This window comes from Pteropus alecto, unplaced genomic scaffold, assembly GCF_000325575.1.
Source record: "Pteropus alecto unplaced genomic scaffold, ASM32557v1 scaffold94, whole genome shotgun sequence".
Taxonomy (NCBI): domain Eukaryota; kingdom Metazoa; phylum Chordata; class Mammalia; order Chiroptera; family Pteropodidae; genus Pteropus; species Pteropus alecto.
The window spans coordinates 9,449,255-9,473,604 of record NW_006437736.1 but is presented as its reverse complement, the minus strand read 5'-3'; the positions used below and the strand labels follow the sequence as shown (position 1 = coordinate 9,473,604).

Below are 24,350 nucleotides of genomic sequence, written 5' to 3'. Positions count from 1 at the left end.
CTTTTTATTTCTTCTCTGACCCAGTTATTCTTCAGTAGCATGTTGTTTAATCTCCATGTATTTGTGGTTCTTCCTGCCTTTTTTTCACAGTTGATCTCTAGTTTCAAAGCATTATGATCAGCGAATATGGTTGGTATGATTTCAGTCCTCTTATATTCGTTGAGGCTATCTCTGTGTCCCAGTATGTGGTCAATCCTTGAGAATGTTCCATGTGCACTAGAGAAGAATGTATAAGCAGCTGTTTTGGGATAGAAGGCTCTGTAAATGTCAGTTATGTCATTATGTCCAGTTGGTCTAATGTGTCATTTAAGGATGTTATTTCCTTATTGATTTTCCGTTTGGATGATCTGTCTATATCCGACCTTATACCATTTTTACATGTGATTTTTCTTGATTTGGTTATTGAAAGAGAGGAAGAAACATGAGAGAGCATGAAAGGAGGTAGTGAAGTAGAGCTAGAATAAAGAGACAGAATAGAGAGGGAGAGAAATAGAGGGAGCATGCATATTGAGGTCATGAGAGATAGCAAGAGGTTGGGACAGGCCGGCGTAGAGGAGGACAGAGCTTAACAAGTTCTAAAGCTGCAAAGCTCAACGTGATGTAGCGGAGAAAACAGTGACTGTTCACTTAGGAGACTTAAGGTGTAAGTTCTGGCTTTATCATCAGCTACTTCTGTGATGTCGAGTAAATTGCATCACTTCTCTGAGCCTCACTTTGTTTACCTATGATGTCCTTTTCATCTTCAAAAGTCACTGAGCTGGTTATAGGGTCAGAGTGGAATCCGAATTCTGGAGATACACATATCTGGGAGTAAATTGTCTATGGCGTTTGTGATTTCTCCTTGTTCACTATGAGGGTCAGAATCAAACTGTGAGACACCCCTGAATATGGCTTATTCTGTGTTTTACAAGTTTTATTGTTGTCCTTAACATGTTGATAAGGAGTTTTAATACCCTGTGTTTCTGGGATGAATTGGGATGTGGCATTGAACCTGAATTCCTCGTCACTGATTTTTAGCAGACTGGTTCTACCACTTGGGATATTTTCCACTGAGTTTTCTTGTCAAGTTCAGTGTCCTCATGCTTGTATTCTCTTTATTAAATTCGTGCAACCTTTAACAGTTGTCATAACCGTGAGACTTAAAAAAGAAGTCAACTGACTGTAAAAGTATCATTCTTTGTCAATGATTGTGGGAGAGTTTAAAGGATACTTAAACTGACAAATAATAATTCAATTTACATGAACAAAACGTTTTTTAGTCACCACTTTAAAAAAATATAGAAATTGAATTTGAGAGAAGATAGTTAGCTTTCAGTAGTTCAGTCTTTAATTAGAATGTCTAGTAGATCAGAACGTTTTGGGTAAAATATTGTAGAGAAAAAGCTACCTTGATTGACCATATAATCTTGTACTCAAAACAAAGATTACTGCTTATTTCATAGTGAAAAAAATTCAAGACTTTTAGGTTGTTACACTTAGAGAAAGGATATCTGACAATTGACTCAAGCTTGAGAAATGTTTTCTCTCAGGTCACGTGTTTTAGTTGAATGCTAAGACTTCATTATTAGCGGGATTTGCAAAAATAATTATTAGCATTGGTACATATTATGAAATTAGGTAATCTCGGTTTAAGCATTACAGGTCCAGCCACCCAAATTATGCTCATGGGTTCTTCTCCAGTGCCCCCTCCTCCTAAAAGAAAAGAGAATCTTAATTTATACTGTTTTGTGAGTGATTTGGAGGCTATAAAACCCATTTAAATTTAAATTTGTATTTTCATGCAATGTCTTTCTCAGTCTCATTTCACCAGCCCCCTTGAATAATATCAGAAAAGTGCATTTTTGCAAACGATAGCCCTATTAAAATGGGCTTTGTGAAGAAATGGAAAGTGGGTTGTGGAGCTGGCTGTGGGATTACAAATCAGACAGATGTGTCTCAGGTGGTGGGCACAGCAGCTGCTTGTTAAACCTTTTAAAGCTCGTTTTATTTATGAAAATGTATTTGAACCACAAAAGTGAAATGAAATAAAAGCGTGAAGTGCTAAATGTAGCTGCAGAGACTAGGGTAGGGATTTGTCATTCCCCTGGGAGCTCTTGTTGGTTATTTTCTGTGTTTTATTATTATTTTTCTCGATTCGAGTCTCTGTTCTAAAGAACAAAAACTGCTCTTACAGCCTAATACCTGATTGCACCTTATTTTTCATTAGCTCATTAACGGAAAAACAAGTCAGATTGATTATCTGGCTGAAGCTCAAGTTAGTTGCTGCTGCTTAAGTCCACATCTGCAGTACATTGCGTTTGGAGGCAACGATGGAGCCCTTGAGGTATTCAGTTCTAGTCTTCAGAGTCATTCTGTGCAGTGTAGTTATTTATGTAAAATTAATTATATGTCTGGCATTATAGACTTATTTATGTACTACATACATCTTTCTATGATGTATTAATTAATCTTGTTAGACTGAAAATAATCTTACAATCCTGTTGGTTGTATATTTTTCAGATTGCCCATTACTACTGTTTCTCATACTTTGTCTTTTTGTGTTCCTTATTTTCTACCTCGTTGTTTTGCTATTCTGCAGTATATTGAATACTATCAGAGATTCAGTTAACAATGCACAGAATGTTTTTTTTTCTCTTAGAAGTTCAGCTGTTTAGGAGTGTAAGTTGTTTTCATTTTGGTATTGATAAGGTTCATTGGGAACATCAGTGGAGGGTTGCCTTAAGTTTCTTGTTTCACCAACCATCACTGTTCTACTTTTGGTATTAGAAATACACCTATTCACCACCTGAACTTCTTAACTTGCTAGACAAGACAAAATAAATAAAAATAAAGTCAGGCTTTAAGACCTAAAAGATAGTATATTAAAATCATTTTGGATAAAAATGATTTCATCACAAATGAAATTCATCACAAAAGCATATTTTCTCTAGTTATATAGTATTTTATCAAAGAACATTGGCTTCCCTCACTTTTTTCTCATCCAGGCTTTTGGAATTATTCCTTAGAGTATTAATCGAATATTGTAATATCCTGGATGTTAGGTATTATCACTCCTGTTTCACAGATGTCTGAACTCCTAGTTTCCACAACTTTCATAAAATCAGTAAGTAGCAGAGCTAGGATTCAAACCCATGTCTCTAAGTCCGTGCTCAACTATTAAATGCCAACCTGCCCTCTTCCCATAGAAATTGTGAGATCGTCCACTGCTCATTCGGGAAGGCTTTCATTCACATAATTCCCCTTTGCTTTCTAAGAGACCTTTTTTCAGACATGCAGGTTAGGTTTGAATTTCTGCAGTCTCCTATTTTAGCATCATCTGTATTTTCCTTAGGCATCCTTGAGTACATTTCAGTTTAGGCAAAGGAACCATATTTACTTTTTGGGGGGGTATGAGTTCATTTGAAAACTTTTTTGATATTTTTGAGTTCTGTTACTACTTTCTTAATCTCTGCATCTGGCATATTAATCCTTTTAAATCTTCTCAGTGACTGCCTCCCAGCCTACTCACATCCTCTTTTTCTTTACCTGTCTGCCTCCTCATCTTTTATCTTATCTTGTCTCTGTATTGTTTTATAAAGAACTTGCCTTGTCTCTCATCCAGGATTTTTTTTTTTTTCATTTCTCTCGTCCATCTTAAATGTTATTTTTTTTTGGAGGCTGAGCCCAGACTGACATTTGTTTGATGAATTGGGTAGTTGAGTACTCAGAAGGACCACTTGTTCCTACTGCCGTGTGGTTGGTCCAGTGTGTTTCATTTTAGGGTATGTGTGCACAGATGTGTGTGTATGTATGTGTAACATTCAGTTGTGTGTCTTTAGTTAAACTGAAAGCACTATGAGATGGAAATTCTGTACCCTTCTGTAGTCTAATTTTAGTTTAATATCTTCGGGGTGTAAAATTAATATTAATTTTCTGTGGTTTTCTACTCTGAAGATTTTAGAACTCCTAAACAACAGAATATTCCAATCCAGGGATGGGCACAAGAACACTGTCCGGCACATCCAATTCACAGCTGATGGAAAGACTCTTATTTCAAGTGCTGATGATTCTGCAATACAGGTAAGACGGAGGATGAACTCCTAACACACATAATGCAGACTCTAGCAAAGGAATACGTCATTTAGGGCTCAAATCTGGTGTGCATTTTAAATACTTCTTTGTGATCATATTACTTTGGGCGTACATTCAGACTATGCACATGGGCTTAGGTGAAATTCATTTGTGTTTCATATTTTTCTATGGGTGAGGCAGACACTTTGACTTAGAGCACTCTACTGGAAGGTTGTTTATTTTGAAAATCAAGGATTCATTGGAATTCTCCCATATGCTTAAGTATTTGGATTTGTATAAATATACTTTTTGCCACATTTATGTAATTTCTCTTTATTTTTCTTTATAGCAGTAAAATCTGATTGAAATAATTCATTCTTCCCTTTTAAGAGTAAGATGTTTATTGTAGGGATGAAAGCACGTGAAAAAAGAATAGTTTACCATTGTGAAGGATTGTAGATAATAGAGGCCTTTAAGCCTACTATATATGTTCTTTTTAAATTTACTTTTTTATCAAAGTTCCAGTGCACATACTTTTAAGACTCAAATAGTAATAGGCTTGTTATGAAAAATACTCTTTGATTTCTCATTCTCCAGAAGCACCACCTTTATTTTAGCTTCTAGATATTTCTATTGATATTTACCTTTATGTCACCATATCACATACTTATAATGCTAATTCTTGATTTTTACTTTTGAGGATTTATCTACTGACTTCCTTGTATGAAAATTTAGCTTTTTTTCTCCTCCCACCTGTCCTACCTTCAACATATGCATGCACCCCTTTATCAAAATCTATTATCTCAATACATTTATAACAAAATTTTGTTCAGGTCATTAGTATCATTATAATGACTAAGTAGACTAAATGTACCATGAATGTGTTTCCTGCCTTAATGCAATTTAATCCTATCTTTGACGATGTATTTGGACATTATTTTGACCATAAACTTTGAAGACATTGACACATCTTCTTCCAAGTTCCAAAGCTTATGTCGAGAAGTCTGGAACATTTTCTCTGGAACATTCTAGTTTTCCTTGTCTACATTTCATCTTTTTATACTGTGCTCTGTTTTCTGGGACTTTTCCTTAGCTTTATCTTCTAACCTTTTTTTATTTCTACTGTTTTATATATATATATATATGTATGTATATACACACACACACACACACATATATTTTTAAATATGTTTATTTATTTTAATTAGTTTCAAGTATACAGTACATTGGTTAGACATTTATATAGTTTATAAAATGATCCCGCTAATTGCTCCTTCTCTCCTCTGGTTTTCCACCTAGCCAATATATTAACGCTAACCGCATTCCACCATTATGTTTTTAATGCCATAGAGTTCATTCTTAGTGTTTAATACTTTTGAAGAGCATTGTGTTCTTGTTTCATAGATGAAATATCTTCTCTTCTCTGAAGATGGATAAATATATAAATAATATATAAATTATACTTCTATTATGAATGTATATAATTTTTTTCTCAAAATTTAATTTTTCTGGATAGTTGCTATTCCCTCTACGTTGTTTTTTTTTTTTTACATTTCATTGTTTTGGCTTCTTATTTTAAAGGCCTTCCTCGACTGTGTAGTGATCATTCGCTACCAGAGACAGGCACTAAAGACTGATTTAAAGCTCTGTATGTTGACTGAGACCTTCTCTGAAAGGTGACTTGGATGGGGAACCTTTGTTGTCACTATCTCTAGGTTTTTTTGTTTGGTCTTTTCAGATCTGGCTGAAGGTTCTTAGAGCTAAGTGCGGGGAGAAAACTAGGGGTAGTTGTAGGGTCTCAGTGTTTAGTGTGTAAACCTTCACTTGCTCTCCTGTTCTTACCTGTAATCTTGCACTTCATTGTGCTGGCGCCTTATCTGGAGATTCTTCTTTCTGGTCTGCTTCCATGGTCTGTAGGAGCATCATTCCGTACTTTATTCTCTTTTTTGTCATAGGAACTTAGTTCGGGATTCAACGATGATTTTTTCTCTTTTTTACACAAAGTTAGTTTCCCCTGAAATCCTCAAAGAAGTTGGAGAGGCCAGCATTTCTGGCTTCACATCTCTACAGCTCTTCCTTCTGTTGTTTTCATGAAGCGTTAGGAATAGGGCCTTGTTTTTTTTGAAGATCTCTTTGCTTTGTCCCCTTCCCTCTATTTATTTAGATTGTCTCTCTCCTTTGCTGCCATCATTCTCGTTCTAACTCAATTTGGATTCTGTCTCTGGCATTTCCTCCTCATTGTAGGATTGTCCTGGTTAATTCTGAGAGTTCATAGGGCCCAGACTGTTCTAGCCCTTCCAGACCGTACCATGCTCACCTGGCACTCAATTTCCGCTGCTTTTCTCTTTGTCCACGGCACTTTCCAGTGAATATCACTTGGCTCTTTTGGGATTCTTCTCCTTTTAGGTTTGTCAGGCTCCCGATGCTTCCCTCTGCTTCTTCCCATACAGTCGCTATTATCATGGAAGTCTTGCAGCTCTCAGTATGCTCTCATTCGCATCTTGGGGTTTGTGGGGATACTACGTCACATAACACGGTCCTGTTAATGTTGTCTGTGCATTTTTAGTTTTGCTATTTTAGTAGCTTTGTCTGCTTTTAATAAAGGCTTAGGGAGATTAAAAAAAACTATGCCTGTACCGCTGCCATCTTCCCAGAATGCCTAATACTTCTGTTGAGCCCCACCCTTATTTCCACGTCTGGATGAACTCAGTGACCTAAGTTTCTGAGCATTTTGGGAGTTGTGTAATGTCCATTTTGTTGCTTTTGTTATTCTCTAATGCTTTTTGGATTCTGTTTTCTCAGTTCTGCTGTCAGTTATCTTCTGTTTTCCAGCCTCCAACATTTTGTTATCTTCTTTACCATTCTCTTGACCTTGTCATTTTAGTACAGTTTTAGAAATGAAGGAGATTAAGCCCTATGTTCAATGGAAGCTGCTATATATTCTTTTACATAATGTGTATATATGTGTCTTATGGTGGCAATATTAATAAACAATAAGAATAATTTACACTATTAAAAGCTATTTTGGAAAAAAAAAATTTTTATGTTATGTTTTTGTGAGTCCTGTGTGATTAGAATGAAATTTGGCTTCAGTACAGAAACTTATTTAATATAGCCACCCATGATACTGGTGTATTAGCCACGAAACTCAGTGTAATATTCATCTTTCTTCCTTTCTAAGTGGCTTTGAATTGAGTAAAACTAAACTACATCTGATGAAATTCTGCTGAGACATTGTATACTATATAGCCTTTCTGTCAAAAGCTAAATTCATAGCTTTTATGATTTGCTTGAAGATCAGATATTTTCAGCCAGAGGGAGAAATAATTTCTAGGAATATTTTTAGAATCAGAGTTAGATTATTTTTAGAAATATGAATTGTGTTTCATCCTCTTTTTCTGCTCTACTCAGAATAATTTTTACATTTAAAACATTTTAACGAATATATAATATGTTTATATAACAATACTCTTGGTATAGGTATTTCCAAGAATTGACTGGTTGGGTCTTTGTTTTCATTTTTTGGTGTTCTAGTATAAGTCATTGGGGGTTTGTTTTCCCCTCAACCTTTATTGAGGTATAATTGACAAAACTGTATATGTTTAAGACATGCAACATGATGATTTGATCTGTGTACATGTTGTGGAATAATTATCACAATCAAGTTAATTAACAAATCTGTACACACCTCACATAGTTACCATTTTGGAGGCTTATTTTAATCGCCTTTGTATCCTTAGTGCCGTAATATATAGTAGGGGTTCGGGAAATCTTTGTTGCCCTGAACTAAAGTTACTGCCAACATTTGAAGAATCAACTTGCCTGCTTATAGCACCTGGAGTTGTGAAAATTGATGTCTCTCCCTTGGTAGTTTTTTTGATCCTTTACTTTGAAGTAAATAAAGCCTAAGTAATAGCCATGTTCACCTGAGCCAGTTTTTGAGAATATATGATTCTTGGAGGTATCAGAAGATTCTTTAGCATTTTTTTTAATTTAAATTTTATTGTTTATATAGCTGAAAAAAATTCTACAGTGTACATACATTGCAAAAATATAGCTAATGCTTTCATACATTTGATTGATGCTGGTGGAAGTTTAGCTGTTATATAAGGTGGTTCATTAGCACAGTATGTTTGAGTCTAACAAAAAAAAATACTCCTGTCATCATTGCCTTGTAGAAAGCTGCTGCAGCAAAATCTGCTGAGGGTGTCTTAATCTCCCCTCAGTGATTGTCAGACTCTCTGACTTCTTGATGTGGGGGTAGCAGTAGGAACCTAAGTCGAGAAGGAACATTGAATCAGACACAGCTGTGAATGGCAGTGCTGGTCAACCAGGAAGAGCTGTTCATTTGTTTCAGCAAAGCCCAGGAAGGAGGAGGAGGGAGCCAGGAAGTTCCTAGTGGGAATGGTCTAGGGTATTTTACGTTTAGCTGCACAGGTGCTTTTCCTTTCTGATAGGATTTGGGGAGCCAGAGAGCCTCTGTTTCTTCCCCCTCCCTCAACACAGCTCACTGGGTTCTTGAGATACTGTAATTCCTAATTTATTCTCACTGCCAGCTTTCCTTGCTCTCACAGAAGATATCCTGCTATCCAGCTTCTGTGGGTGAGTGCTCTGAGACAGAGGATGGAGAGGATGAGAGCCAGGACTTGGTGGGGAGGGTGGCTGCTGAATGTGGGGGATAAAGGACTAAAAAAAGGGGATAGCAAGATGGCGTTTCTTTTACAATTTTGCCCAAGTCTGACAGGAAAAACCTTAAAGACGTTTCCGCTGTTTAACATTCACCAGTCAGAAACCAGACCCAGGATGTTGCTAATGTGATACTTGTGACGGTGGCTGGTTTTTCTTAATCTTTTTATTTTTGATATTAAAAAATAGAAGAAAGTTCTGTTGGAGCCTGCCTGATTGCCCACAGCCTGAAGTCTAGCTTCATCGGGACCCTTGGGCTGTTTCGTCAAGAATGTCTCCTCAACCCTTTTTTCCCTGCTGTTCTTCTGTATATCCTTCATCTATATCCTGTGCTGCCGCCAGATTTGGCACTATGAGCAGGTCCCTGTAATTTTTCCACATTTTTCTGTCTTACTCAAGCATTCATCCCCTGTGTTTGAAATGACCTCCTCAGTTTATGAATCATACTTCGAACCCATTTTCCAAGCCTACTTTGAATGCACTACATCAAGTCTTCCCTGAGGAATTGCTTTTTTGAGTTCCACAGAACTTTTATCTCTATCGTTAAAGCTCCTATGATTGAGGTTTTTTTGTTTTTTGATTTGTTTGGTATGTCTCATTTTCTTTGCTAGACTCTTAGGTTTCTTTATGCTAGATCCTTGTTTCATATTTGTTTCACGTATAGGTGCTAAGTAAACATTTGTTAAATTCAAGACAAGAATTAATAAGGCTCTAAATACAGCTGCTTTGATTTAGTAATTAAAAATTGTTCTGTACATGGGCATGACACAGAAATAAATTTTTTTTTGTTCACCTGTGTGTCTCACATATGCTTATATGGCTTATTTTGTGCCAGATACTCATATTATTTCAATTTCTTCTCTTCTGCTTGTGCCTCAGGAGTTCTTCCTGGAGCTCCATGTGAAAAATAATGTACTATATCACTTCTTTTGTCATTTTGGGCATTGCATTAGGGGATAGCTAAGATCTCTGAAGCTTGGAAATTCCATGATCTGGTTTGTAGCTGCTCTGTCACTTGACCTTCCCCAGAAGTAGGGCCAGTATGATTCAGTAGCTTTAGGGGAGCTAAATCTGTAGACTCGCCTAGCTTGTAAGGTTTAGAAATCTGTGAATATGTAATTGGGATAATTTTCTCTGGAAAATTTAATCAGATGGTGAGCTCACTAGCATATTGTGGCTTTTCTCTATCTTCTGGTATAATTAACTGCTCTCTAAGCAACTGAAGAAAACAAATTTTATTTAGGAGGAAAAGTATTTTATTTTGCCCCTAGTCACGTTAATTAACCCGTGGTTTTCTCTTCTTTGTCTGTAAAATGGGGACACCACATTCTTTCTTGGTACTCTTCGTTTTACTAAAATGCCATGCGGGATACAAGACTTTAGACAAGGGAGGGCATCCTCCCCCACCTCTCTAATGGGATATTATGAGAAGATTGTTATAACAGACTTATTTCTTTGATATTCAGGTATGGAATTGGCAATCAGAGGAATATGTCTCTCTGCAAGCCCATCAGGAAACAGTGAAAGACTTTAGGCTCTTGCCAAATTCAAGACTGCTTTCTTGGTCATTTGATGGAACGGTGAAGGTAATTTGAAGCACAGATTTCTTTATAAAAAAGTATTCTAACGTTGCAGTAATTATATTGGAACAGCCAAAAGCAGATGGATGATAAATAACTACTTGAATTTTTAAATTTCTGTTTTCTCATGCTTGTTTTAAATCTGTTGCAGTCACCTACATCGGCTTTGTGTTTATGAGCATTTGCATGTAAGGGCACTTAAAGAGGTCAGAACAACAATGTGCTAAAGTTCTTGTTTCATAGATCTGTCGTCTTGCTGATTATGCTCAGTAATGCACATGTCAACTTCTGAGTTTTTTTCTTTGCAGATATGGAATATTACTACTGGAAGAATGGAAAAAGACTTTGTCTGTCACCAGGATACAGTACTTTCTTGTGATGTTTCTCCTGATGCTACCAAGTTTTCATCTACCTCTGCTGACAAGACTGCAAAGGTAGCTCAGTCAGTTGAAATGTGCATGCATAAAACTTTAGTATCGGTTATGTGTTAAGAGCCCAAATAATGTACAAAATGGAATAATAAGTGTCTGTCTACATGTCTTCTTATATTTTGTGAATTTTTGGAGGATGCCCATTGGCATTTAGTTGGTGTCAAGCAGATTAAATGAATGACAGAGAACTTTTGATTTTCGTTATACTGATTGCTTTTTGTCTGTTACTAATCAAATGCAATCTCTACTGCATATTTTAGGCAATAAAAAGCATTGAAAGGGGTTTACATTTAATTGTACACACACAGTAAGTTTTTATATAATTGATGTAAGTTGATGCTTCTGAAAATCACATTCCGGTGAAGTGATGCTGCCTGGTTGCGGACATCAAATACTCCATTCTCTTCTTTTTTCTCCATCTTTGTTAATGGCATCATTATCAGCCCATCTTTCCAAACTATAAACCTTAGAATTGCCTGGGACTCTATCCTGTCTTTTGTGCCGTGTTGATTACTTCTCAATATCTCTCGGATTCTTCTCCTCTTCTTTACCCACACCCTTAAGGCCAAATTCTCTTCCTTCATTGGTGGGCCTGCCTCTGGTCTGTGCCTCCTCCACTTTATCCTCTCCACTGCTGTCTCAATCCTCTGCTAAAACACCTCTGTGAACTGATGGTTTATAAGCCAAATTCCCTAGCCCATCACGGTCTGCTTCTGCTACATTGTTCCCTCTGTGCCAGACTACTTCCACTTCCATCTTTTTGGGTATGCTGTTAACTTTGGCTTGACACAACCTTCTATTCTTTTTTTACCTCCAAGCATTATGACTCATTTTTCCAAACCTAGATTTGATGTCAGCTCTTTAGTGAACCCCTTTCTGTCTCATAGGCAGGATTAGCTGCTTCATCTTCTGTGTTTCCATTACATATTACTCATATTTATTGGAACTTACTTCATACAACTGTTCACTTAACCAGCCATAAGCTGGCATTCTTGATTAAATTATAAACTTTCCAAGGACAGGGACTGTATCCATTTCATCTTTGTGCCACCTGTTCTTAGCTCACAGTGCTTGGAACATGGTAGTTTTCAGTATATGGTGATGGTGATGGCAGAACCGTGGGGGAGAATGTTAGAAGGAAAAGAACTCATTTGACTTCCAAGATCATAAAATGGTATAGTGACTAACCTTTAAAGAACTTGGCAAATGTTAGGCCCTGTGCTAGGAATTTTACTCTGTTATCTCATTTAATCTTCACACCATAGGTCTATTTTACAGATGCAGAAACTGAAGCTACAGCAGCTGACGTGGGTTGTCCTAGGCCATAAGGAACTAGTAAATAGTGGAGCTGGGACTCACACTGAGGTCTGCTTCACGCCACAGACTGTTCTGAACTGATTTACTGTTCTTCCTTCTAAATCGAAAGTTCAAGACTTTGGTCCTTGAGCTGGCGTTAACTTGGGTAATTAAAGGGAACATCAAAAATGATCAGGGCTTCAAGTTGGAACTTGGGCCTCGCCCAAAAGTTTACGAACTGTTCAATATTAGAACTTCCACATGATTGAATTTAGAGCTAACTAGCTCTAAATGCAGGGTTTGCAGATGCTTATTTCGAATATATTTACTGTTCCTAAAACAATCCTAATTGCCTTCCAGATTTGGAGCTTTGAACTCCTTTCCCCTCTTCATGAATTGAAGGGCCACAAAGGCTGTGTGCGCTGCTCTGTCTTCTCTGTGGACAGTACCCTGCTGGCGACTGGAGATGACAATGGAGAAATCAGGGTAGGGTGTGGCTGGCATGAAAGCACTGCTCTTGTAGCTTGGGCAAGCCCCCTGCACCACAGTGGGGACGTTTGTTAAGGTGACAAAGAAACACAGGCCCTGGGGTACTTGTTGGATGAGATGTTCTTTGTTTTGTTTCTTGTGCACGTGTTCACAGCTGCTCTCCACTGCAGAAAAGAATTCATTTTAGAGTTAGAGCGAAGCATTTCCTATGTATGTGAGGGAGCAGATGCCCTAGTTATTTGCAGTTGGTTCTCTGCTGTTAGCTTGAGAATGTGTTATCTTAATTCTTGGACCTGAACCAAAGGTTGGTTTTAGTGGCAGATTTGAGGAAAGTAATTTTGTAAATCATTATCTAGATTATAAATGAATTGCATATTCTGCTCTTTTCAGTACTGAAAGAAAGATCTCTTTAGCCCTATACCCATTAGATAGTCGCAATTTACAGGGTGGCCTGGTGCAGTCCTCATGGGCTGGCTGCCTCTGATTGTCTGAAAAGGATTGGGCAGCTGATGGGAAAAGTTTGGGCACTGGGAATGGCTGCTAGGGTATCCAGTATATTTGAAGAGTCTTGTTCTTTTTCTTTTTCACAAAGAAGAATTTAAAATTCAAGGAATAGGTATATAATGCAGAAAAATGAGAGAGTATACAGTTTTGCAAGAATAGAGATGTTACCAGACAGGCTTTCCAGGAAGATGAGATTCTCCTGCGTGAGGACTAAGTAACCAACCTTCTCTGTACTATTCCCATACAAGCCCCGTCCGCAGAAGTAGCAAGCCTGCTTTGGGAACATTCATTTTACTCTAAGTTCTCATCTTGGGTGCAAGGGCCCCTTTACTGGTCATCAGGCAGTGTTTCACTTTTCAGCAACCCTTGAAGGGAAAAATTGCCACTCTTTAAATGAGTGTTATTTAAAAAATTTTCGCCTTTTGGCCTGCAGTAAGACACTCTCCCCACCCATCCCCTTTTCTCTCTCACTCAGGAAAGTACAGTATATTAGAATTCAGTTAGGTGAAAACATTATCAGAAAAGCATTATCATATTCTGCTCTAACTTATTAAATAATTAGAAAACATTTCTTTAACAGATATTTACTGAATGCCTATCATGTGCAATGTACTGATTCTCTTTCCATTATTATTGCAAATTATTGATGACACAGTTTATGACTGGTTTATGTAAGTCACCCGTGTAAAGCAACAGAAAAATTAAGAAAAAACTTGTTTTAAATTATATTGTTATGGTCTATGGCCATGCCACCCTGAATGTGCCTGATCTCCTCTAACCTCAGAAGCTAAGCAGGATTGGGACTGGGAAGTGCTTGGATGGGAGACCACCTAGGAAGACCAGGTGCCGTAGGTGTTAAAAAAGAAAAAAAATAGATTGTTATAAATGTGGATGCAAAGGGGGTCCTCCAAAAAGTAACCTCAGAGTGATCTGATCATAAATTCCTGACTGGGCAGCTCATAGTGAGTATTTATGCCTCAGGCATAAGATTTACCTTTGCCTTAAGCAAGCCCTGTCCATTATTTCTGTGTCTAGGGTTATCACACCTTTGAAATGGCTCTTTTTAGAAGCCACCCTCAAGAGAGCACATGATCTTATTAAGTGTCCTGTAATCCAGCCCCCGCCTTGCTTTCTCCCACCTTCATGTAATCTTTCTTAATGCCTTCCTTTAAAAAAGAATAAATAAAAATTAAAAATTGTCTGCAATACATTAACATTTTTTTCTACCTGATTATTAAAAATGTAGGGAAGCTATTAATTTTTATATATGTATCTTATACCTAGCTATCTTACTGAGTTCTTTCTAATGAGTTTTCCCATTTTATGCTCTTGGATTTTCTAGGGCTATATTTACAAATGATGATTTAGATATTTTTATGCCTCCATTTCTTTTTCTTATTTTGATGTACATTTCTTTGAAAAATTAGAGTATTGCTTATATATTAAGTGTCAGTGGAAATAAATGGAAATATTAGCACCTGTAACTATTTGGGTTTATAAGAGTCTAGTGAAATAAAATAATCTTAGAGAGTCTGTGTGTGTGTGTGTGTGTGTGTGTGTGTGTGTGTGTGTGTGTGTGTGTTTAGAATCTTATTGGGACTTACTGTTTAAAATATTTATACTTTACATGTTTGAATGACATCTGTCAAGATTCTTAGCAGTAGATCTTAAACTAGAATTCTTTGGAGTTTTTTAGGGGTAGTTTATTTGTTAGGCCTTTTTTGTTTATTCCTTGCTTCTCCACATCATTCTCTTTTTATTAAATGAAAAGAATCACTGTATTCTAATCAATTACTCTAAGTCCTTTTTTGTTTTGGGGGGTATAGTTAATGAGAAATATTCTGAGTAATACATTTGTTTTATAAGTGTTTTTTAAAAATTTGAACAGGAGAGAATGAAATCTAAAAAATCCCTAAGGTATCACTGAACTATAATTACATTTTCGAGAAAGATTTCCAAATATGTTTCAGATGAGATCTGAATAGAATATATAACACTTCTGCGTCACTCTGTTAATGAATTGTGTATTATGTTTATATAGATATGGAATGCCTCGAACGGTGAGCTTCTTCATTTGTGTGATCCGATTTCGGTAGAAGAAGGAGCTGCTACCCATGGAGGCTGGGTGACTGACCTTTGCTTTTCTCCGGATAGCAAAATGCTTGTCTCTGCTGGAGGCTATCTTAAGGTAAGAGTTTCTCAAAGACGGAAGGAAAAGGACAGCCTACATCTTCCTTGCAAGCTGTTTTCACTTCCTGCTTCTCAGTGGGTCCTCATACGGCGCAGCAGAGTAGAAGGGCAATCACTCTTAATCCCCGTTTTGCCACGATGAGACTTTTCTGAGGTCTCTTGGGAGTTTTGGTGGCTGCTGTGTTAGGGATGTTCTCGGTCCAGAGCTTTTGTATTGCCCTGTACAAAGTCGTAGCTGATCAGAATGACTAGAAAGTGGGGTGTTTAACTTGGTTTTCTTTTCTGTCATGAATTGTTAACTATTTTGGCTGAAAGACTTTAAAAAAAAATTTATGAAAATTTCTTATTTATAAGTAGTAGTAGTAGTAGCAGTAATAGTGATGATAATAATAATAGCAGCAGCATATTGCTTTATAGTTTACAAAATGCTTTACTTACATGATGTCATTAACCAGCTTTATGAGGCCGAATTTTATTTCCTTGGTTTATAGATGAGGAAACTGATGTTCATGGAGGGTCCTGACTTCCCTGGTTAGTACGGTAGCTTACACGAACTCGTTAGGAGTGAATACTGAGGCCAGGGCTTGAGCGTGTGGTGCCTCGGGGTCACTTTTTGGTGCTTGCATCTATTTACCCATCCAATAATAATTTGTTAAGTGCCCACTGTGCACTAAGACAGTATGAGGCACAACGTTTAATATCTGGTTCTTGCCTTCAGGTGGTTTACAATCTGTGGGGAAAGCAGACAGTAAACAAAGTCTCCAAAGTGTAAGAGGCTTCTGGGACATGTTTGCATAAGGGTAGTCGGGGCACAAGGAGAAAAGCAAGCAGTTCTACCTGTGGCAGTTAGCAGAGGCTTTCTTTGGAGGGGGATGCTTGAGGTGAGGCTTTTGAATAGTGGTTTACTTTTAAAAGGGGTTGTAGATGCTACTGACCACTTAAAGTAGATCCCTAATAAATTAAATCTTATTATGCCATTATATCTTAATGAAAACATTCAAGTGTAAGAGATTATTCCGATTGTCTAATACAGTATAGATGTTCAAAGATATTTGAATGAAATGAAGTTTTTGGTTAAATGGGACCCATATAATTGCAGTTTTACTCAACAGCAAACTCCAGCTTATAAAAAAGAAAAATTAGAGGGCAGTTTTTAGGTCTACGAGAGGATGTATGTTATGATCCCTTTACAAGTTTGCATTAAAATAAAATGCTGTTTACAAATGTTGCATTAACCTATTCCTTTTTGGGCACACCTTTATTTAGTCATTAGGGGATTGTGAGACTTACCACTGTTTGTCCTCCTTTAGTGTAGAGATAAACTCAGTCTGCTCTGAGGGTGATACTTGGAAGCTGTTTATGTGTTGGAAGCTAAGAATCTTGATCTGTATTAACTGGGAAAAACTTAGCTGCTCAGCTTTGACACTGAGCTTCTAGAGATCACATCATTTGATGTTCTGGGCCCTATCGAAGGCTGTTCCATAATCGTGGGTCTGGCTTATAACATGTAATAGAGATCAATGACCAGACTTCCAGAGTTCTGGGAGAACCTTGAAATAGAGCAGCAGAATAGATATCTGTACTATAGAGTTTACGTCTTAAGGGTGAAATAATCGAGAGCTTATATATTCAGTCTGTATATTTAAGCGACAATCAGGCTTCTTTTCCCTCTGCTTTGGTGACTGGCATGGCTAAACTGATTATAATGTAGCCCAGCCTGCATCTACCCAGCATGTTAATGACACTATCCAATGCACAGAGCATATTAAAAGCAAAAAGGAGCAGCTTCTGTAGTCTCCAAGAAAATAGGCCTTTTGAGTCTGTTTACTTTAGAATCCAAGTTGTATAAATTGAGTGTCAGTCAGATAAAGTAGGTATCCAATAGCTAAAAAGCTCTTAACTTTCAAAATTAGTCCTATTTGTAAGTTAAAAAATAATATGATTTAGCTGTTTACCTGTGTTACGACACAGAGTATATGCTGTTAGAATGACGAGAAATCCACATTAATTCATACTCATGTGGAGAGAGGTGGATTTGAAGTACGGAATGCATGGTGATAAATGCAGGTTTGCCGTGACTTAGAGGAAGCAGAGTATAATGGTCAGGAGAGCGAGTCTTAGGGCAGAATGCTTGAGTTCAAGGGCTGGCTCTGCTACTCATTAGCTTTGTTAAGTTAATAATCTTATTAATTGCAAGATTATTTAACTTCTCTGTGCCTTGATTTTCTCATCTGCAAAATGGGTACATAATTTGTGCCTCATATGGTTGGGAGGGTGAAAGGAATTAATACATGTAAAGCATTTGTCTGTAGTGGCACATAGTGTACCCTGAGTGTAAATGTTAGCTGCTATATTTTAAAAATCCATTTTATTTCTTAGAGCAGTTTTAGGTTCACAGCAAAATTGAGCAGAAAGTAGAGAGTTCATATACACTCCCACATGTACACAGCCTCCCCCACCATCAGCATCCCTCACCAGAGTGGTACATTTGTTACACTTGATGAAGGTTCATTGACACATCATCATCACCCAAAGTCCATAGTTTGCATCAGAGTTCACTCTTTGCGTTGTTCATTCTGTGAATTTTGACAAATATATAATGACACGCGTCCACCATTGTAGTATCATACAGAACTGTTTCACTTCCCTAAAAAGCCCGTGTCTTAGCTACCACTTTAATATTATTGTTTTTTAGTCCGTTTTCAAATTGGTGGCTGGTGTAGTATTTCCAGGTAGAGCGGTCTGTTTTAACAGAGGGAAAATAGTGGGAGCATTGGATTAGGAAGCCGGAAACTGTTCCACCCTTGCCACTTGTTAGCAGTGTCACCTTGGGTGACAAGGCCTTTCATCTATCGAACCCTGGTTTCCTTATTTGTAAGATGAGGCAGTTGGACCAGTTGCTCTCTTAAGGGCCTTACTACTTCTATGATTTGTCCTGAAAACTGAGTTTTCTCTCAAGTAGGTAGAACATGTCCTCTGTAGTCTTTATTACATTGCTATTTTACAAGACAAAGTTGTCAGTTCTGGAAGATTTCAAGTTCGTACATGTCACTTCAGTGAGGTTTACTGAGTCCATGGGGTGTACTTTCACCAGTTATGACTGATAGCGAATATGAATAATTGACGCAATCATACGTGCAAGGCAGAGTGCTAGGCACTTGTTGAAGGTTCATTGACACATCATCATCACCCAAAGTCCATAGTGCTAGGCACTTCCCAGGTGCAAAAGTGAGTGGCACCGTTATCTTGGTAGTTTACATATTTTACGGATTTTACCATTATTATGTTCATAAAATGCAGAATCATGATGTACCTGAACCTTTTCAGAAGGTGTTCATTTATATTCTCTTTTGGCCTCATTTTAGCTGTAAGATATATAGGTAGCTTTATGATCTCCATTTGGCAAATGAATTAAATATTGTTATAATTTCAGTGATTGGGAGGAGAAAGGAAGGACTTAGAGCACCTGCTACATTTGAAATGTTCAGTATTTAGCAGATAAATATTTAGGGTATTTTAGAAAGAAACTTGGTCATGGGTGCTTGAATTACTCCTGATGAATAGGGAAGATCCAGGAGCAAGGACATTCTGTCCTTTAACCCAGGGATCTCCAGCCTCCAGGCTGTGGATCAGTACCGGTTCCTGGTCTGTTAGGAACCAGGCCGCACAGCAGGAGTGAGTGGCAGTCGAGCGAGTGAAGCTTCATCTGTATCTGCAGCCGCTCCCCAGCGCTAGCATCACTGCCTCAGCTCCACCTCAGATCCTCAGGCATTAGATTCTCATAGGAGCACTGGTCCCTGGTGCCAAAAAGGTTGGGGACCATTGCTGTAGCCCATATTACGAATAGTCTCGGTGTCTGCCACAGTACCAGTTTGTGTCTACAAAAGGGAATTTTTAGAGAAGGAAGGGCATTTTTCTGTCCATTCCACTGAGACAGGCATGCAGACAGGACAGTTCAGTCCAGCCTTGGCCATGATGGACGTCATGTAGCCTTGTGTCTGCAGCTCTCAGTAGGCTGCACTTTTCTCCAGAACCCCTTAACTGGAGTTAGGTAAGGGGTAACTGAGAGGTAGTCACCAGGGTTAATCAGGAAAGGCTGACCAGGTTGTTAATACTATATTCAGCATTAAACCTTAGACTTCTTTCCTACTGTTTGGAAGTAAAGAGAAGATAGGACGAAGGATCTAGCTGGCACTGCAGGTTGTCACACAGTGTAATGATCAATCTAATGAGAAATTTATTTTTCTCTGAACAGTGGTGGAATGTTGTCACTGGGGAATGCTCACAGACCTTCTACACAAATGGAACCAACCTTAAGAAAATACATGTGTCCCCTGACTTCAAAACATATGTGACTGTTGATAATCTTGGTATTTTATATATTTTACGGATTTTAGAGTAAAATAGTTAAGCATTCATGTGAGTTAAACTCTTTTTAATTTTGAATTGGAAAAAAAAAATGTAATGAGCCCTGTACTTCATCTTTTTATAAAGCTGTGAATTGTTTTGCAATATTGCATTCTTTACAGAAGTGTTTGTGGTTGGATGAATAACTAATGTAGCTTTTTCCCAAATGAACACACCTTTAATCTTGTTTTTCATAATCATCGTTGTTATTGTTAACAGTTTGTACTTAAGATGCAAATGAAAATGTAAATACATACCTTGTTATACTGTTGGTAAAATTCTCTCTTGATACGTTCAAATTGGTTGACATGATTAATGAGAATAATTCAAAGGAAATATGTATTTAATGCTGTCATTCTATGGGCTGTGCCTTCAGAGTAGCAGTGTGGCCTGCTGTCTGAGCCACACTTACCCCAAGAGGGTATAATTCTCTCAAATACAATCTTGGAGCTTGTTTGCACCCTTAGATTTACTTTTAAAGTATTGTGTCTATGTGCACATTTTGCATCATTTCCTTTAATTTTCTAGGTCAGTCAGTCTTGATTTTCAAAAGTTCTTACTGTGAAGCAAAAATTATGTGTGTTGAGTAGATTTTCTTGGCCTACCCTTTCCTCGGTAGCCGATGGCAGCCCTGTGCTGTAACTGGACCCGCATTGTCAGTCTCTTATTGGGCACTATCCTGCTCTCTGGTTTTTTTACATACCAGATTTTTTACTTGACTGAACTTGACCTTTCTTAATCTTCACTTTTTTCTTTTTTTTTTTTAAAGCAATTTGTCACAGATGTTAGTAAATCAAATTATTTGAGGAGCCACTTTTAATAGTAAGTTTTAACAACAGAATTTTTCTAAGAAATATAAAATAATAATAAAATCAGTTCCTTCTAATTTCATTTACTTTTAGATGCATGGCATTGTCAATGCTATTTTAGTGAATTTCAAGAGAATTCTCTGTTGTTTTCTCCACAGTATCAGAAGTCATCATGACTCTGGAAGATGTCACCTTTAACCCTCCAACCAATCTGTCTCCCTTCCTTTTATCTCTTTTTCCCTTCCTCCCTCCAAGGTCAGTCAGAAAAGATAACTTTTGACAGGAAAAAGCATATCAATATCAATAACTAGCTTTTTTGACCTTCTCATTAAGAACCTTAATTGCAGCTTAAATCTAAACATTTTTCCTGAAATGTTGAGGGAAATGATGATAAATTAATAACAGATGTGGTTCTCATATGAAAAAAATAACCAAAATTCAAAAATTTTTGTTACCATAATAAGGACTAAATCAAAATGTTTTGTCCTTGTAGATGAGCATTTTTTAAGCATTTTCTCCTGCTTTGTTTTTGTATTGGAAATTGCATTTTGTATAGGTTTTTTTTACATTGTATGTGTTTTATATGTTTTGAAAACTGTTACTTTTGTATTTATAAAATACTTTAAATGTTTTTTTGCCTCAGTTTTCATTTTAATACATGAATTAAAAATTTTATAAAATAAAATTTCTAAAATATTATAAAAAACATTTTCAGATTGTTTGACTCCTTGTTTGTTCTTTGTTGATTAGAAAACAAATGTGAAAGATTCTTCAAACTAAATCCATCAACTTTTCTATTAATACTTTATCAGCTATGTGTAATTCAGTTCTAACAAAATTTTCTTTGTCTCCTCAGTTTGCTCTGATGATTGCTGCCTGGTATGGCTAGCATGGAGAAGATCCTATAAAGAGAATTCACTTATTTATTCTTTTATTCAGTTAATATTTATTGAAATCTACTACGTCCCTAGCATTTTTGTAGGTATTGGGGATATAGCGGTGAGCAAAACAGAGTCCTTCTCCTATTGCAGTTGGGGGCCAGGGAGAAGCAGACAAAAAGGAAATAAGTAAACTGTATAGTGTATTCATTGGTATGTGTAAATGGGGAGGGAGAGGGTTACAGTTTTAGATAGAGTTGCTCATTGAGAAGATGAGCTTGAGTAAAGACTTGTAAGGTGAGGGAGTGGGTCAGGCAGGTATCTAGAGAGCATTCCCAAGGGATAGTACAGCAAATGCAAAGACTCGGAAGTGCGATGGGTTGCTCTTTTCAGAACCGGCGAAGAGCTGGTGTGGCTAGAGAAGACTGAGGGAGGGCTCCAGGAGCTAGTGGAGGGGTCTCAGTAGTAGAGCGATCTGACAGGCTTTAACTTGATCAGTCTGGCAGTGGGAACCAACTGAGAATCAACTGAAAGGGGGACAGGCAAGGGCAGGAGCAGGGAGACCAGTGAGAAGCTTTTGCGGTAATCTGGGCAAAATGAAGGTGTCCAGATTAGGGTGGCAGCAGTAGAGGTTGGAACAAGTTGGATTCTGGGTATATTTTGAAGATAAGTGTTAATAGGATTTGCTGATGGATTGGATAAAGTTTGTGAGAGAGACGAGTCAAGAATGATACCAAGGTTTTGGCCTCTTTGGCTTAAGCAACCAGAAGAGTAGAGTTGCCATTAACTGAGGTGAAGACAATGAAAGGAGCAGGTTTTGGGACATAGAAGGTTTGAGATGGCTGTTAGGCATCCAAGTGGGGATGTTGAGTAGGTGGTTGGATAAAAGAGTCTGTCATTCATGAGAAAAATCTCTGATGGAGATAGAAACATGAGAGTCATCAGTGAATCGATGGTATTTAAAACCACAGGACCAAATGAGGTCAGCAACGAAATGGTTGTAGATAGATAAGACAGGAGGACTGAATCCCGGGTAGTCTGGAGGTTGGTGAGATGAGAGACCAGCACAGGGTACTGAGAAGGACCAGCAAAGACTCAAATTGCAAGATAGTATGGTCATCGTAGTAAGTGCAATGGGCATGGGTTCCTTCACTCAATGTGATCTTGGGTAAAGTTCCTTTATTTGTTTGTTCTCTCAGCCACCTATCTATCTCCCATATGCCTTGAATATTACGTGCCAAACACTCTTTTAAGGAGCCGCTAACGAATAAGTAAATACATTTTAGTTGTTGGGGAGATTGAGGACAAAGATAAAAAAGTAAGAAAATATCAGTAGTTGTCTTATCTGTGAAATGATTATTGGTCCCCACTACTCAGGGTTATTGTAAGGATTTAATAAGATAATGCTCATGAAGCACTTATCTCACTGTTTGGATCAAGAAAGTGCTCAGTGAACGTTGCTTGGTGTTATTTGGGTTCCATCATCTTCTGCCTGGCAACAGTCCTGCCCCTCTGCATGATTTTTCTAAAGTGCTCATCTTAGTCATATCGCTTCTTTTTAAACCCCTGGACCTGCTATGTGCTTTCTTGCATCTGTGGCTTTGTATACAGTGTTCTGCCTTCTATACCGCCCCTCTCCTGCCTGGTTTCCATTTCTCCTAGTCCTTCTTATCCTTCATATATTCTTCGAGACGACCCTTCTGCTGAAGTTCTGCCCTACCCTCTCGTAGCACCCTCTTTTCTCTTACGTGGCTTTTATTGCCCTGCATTGTTAACTTATTGGAGTCCCTCATTAGATCGGAAGCTCCATGAAAGCCAGGTCTGTGTCTTTTACAGCAGAATCTAATGTAAGCCTAACTCCGGTTTGAGCCTCAATAAATATTTGTGAATGATGGGAAGGAACCCCCGTATGCCCACGTGCCCATAACACGTTCTGTGTTCTCCCTGTGCGCTAGGATATCATGAGGCTGTGACTGGCATTTTCTTTATCTTTCTGTTTCAGTTTGGCATTTTATTGTGAAGCATCATTAGGGAAAAGTAAAACTTAGGTAGAAAAGATTTACTTACAAATTACATGAAATGAATAAATATATCCCTGAAGTGTTTAAGTTGGCAAGTATGGCGATCTGTTCCTCAATAAATGTTTTATGTTATCATAATTTACTTATTGACCTTTAGAGAAGGAGACAATGATTTTCTAATGATTCTTAGTCTCTGAAGATTGTCACTTGAATAGATTTCCTTGCCCATACCTCCTCCCTTTAAGACTACACATATACTATACAGTTATTAAAATGCCTGGATTAGGAAATCGGCTGCTGTGGGGCTATGAGTTTAACTGCAGAATTGTTGTGTAGTTGTGAATATTCACGTGGAAGGGAGAGAAGAATTTGCGTCAAACCCAGGACTCATCAGAGACCAGCCTTTGAAGTCATTCGGGATCAACAGCGACTTCTGAATCAGACGATGTTGTGAGGAGACCAAAAGTTGGGAAATTTTCATTTCAATTATGATTCAGGAAAATGAGTTGTTGGTGTTCATCATAAATTCGTTTATGAGGTCAGGCCCTCAGAACTGGGAATACTGCTTATCACACAGAAGTGAAGAGGAAAATCTGCCTCTGTGATTTCCCATCACCCAGGGCTAGAGTAAGTAACTAGAGGGAGCGTTCCAGGCCTGAGCATTTGTGCCTGGTGGTTTGAGCAACTGATCAAATCGTAAAACATGCGGCAGGTGAGTGAGGACATGAAGATGCCTGCATAGGAACAAGGTGGCTGTTCTGAGGAGCTGGAGCGAACATTCAATTCATCCATTCAGATCTTCATTACTATCCCGCTCGAGGCACTGCCCAGCCCTTTATCTTCACAGAGAGGCAGAACTACATGCCAGGCAGTTAAATCAGTGACAAAGCCGGGGCCAGAATCCAAATCTGATTTTATTGTCTTTATAGAAAGACCACACCCACTGGGCTACAAGTTGAGTGTCAGATGCAATTGGAAGTGGAGTCTTCTTGGTTTCAGGGCAGGTGAA

The 24,350-nt window shown here is 37.8% G+C and overlaps 2 protein-coding genes and 1 pseudogene across 5 annotated transcripts in view; 2 read left to right on the top strand and 1 right to left on the bottom strand.

The window, feature by feature from the left end:
- APAF1 (apoptotic peptidase activating factor 1) overlaps positions 1-20,950 on the top strand; it is a 69,873-nt gene extending 48,923 nt beyond the window's left edge. Inside the window, exons 21-27 of the mRNA XM_006914569.3 lie at positions 2,207-2,323; positions 3,934-4,059; positions 10,203-10,322; positions 10,625-10,750; positions 12,404-12,529; positions 15,078-15,224; positions 19,482-20,950. Of these exons, the coding sequence (XP_006914631.2) occupies positions 2,207-2,323; positions 3,934-4,059; positions 10,203-10,322; positions 10,625-10,750; positions 12,404-12,529; positions 15,078-15,224; positions 19,482-19,628 (909 nt within the window). The 3' untranslated portion in view covers positions 19,629-20,950. The remainder of the gene's footprint in view (positions 1-2,206; positions 2,324-3,933; positions 4,060-10,202; positions 10,323-10,624; positions 10,751-12,403; positions 12,530-15,077; positions 15,225-19,481) is intronic.
- Positions 13,773-13,891, top strand: LOC112481919 (annotated as a pseudogene).
- ANKS1B (ankyrin repeat and sterile alpha motif domain containing 1B) overlaps positions 20,803-24,350 on the bottom strand; it is an 831,972-nt gene continuing 828,424 nt past the window's right edge. For all 4 annotated transcript variants that reach the window (XM_006914572.2, XM_025048666.1, XM_025048668.1 and 1 more), the window contains one exon: positions 20,803-21,344. In XM_006914572.2, the coding sequence (XP_006914634.1) occupies positions 21,255-21,344 (90 nt within the window). In that variant the 3' untranslated portion in view covers positions 20,803-21,254. The remainder of the gene's footprint in view (positions 21,345-24,350) is intronic.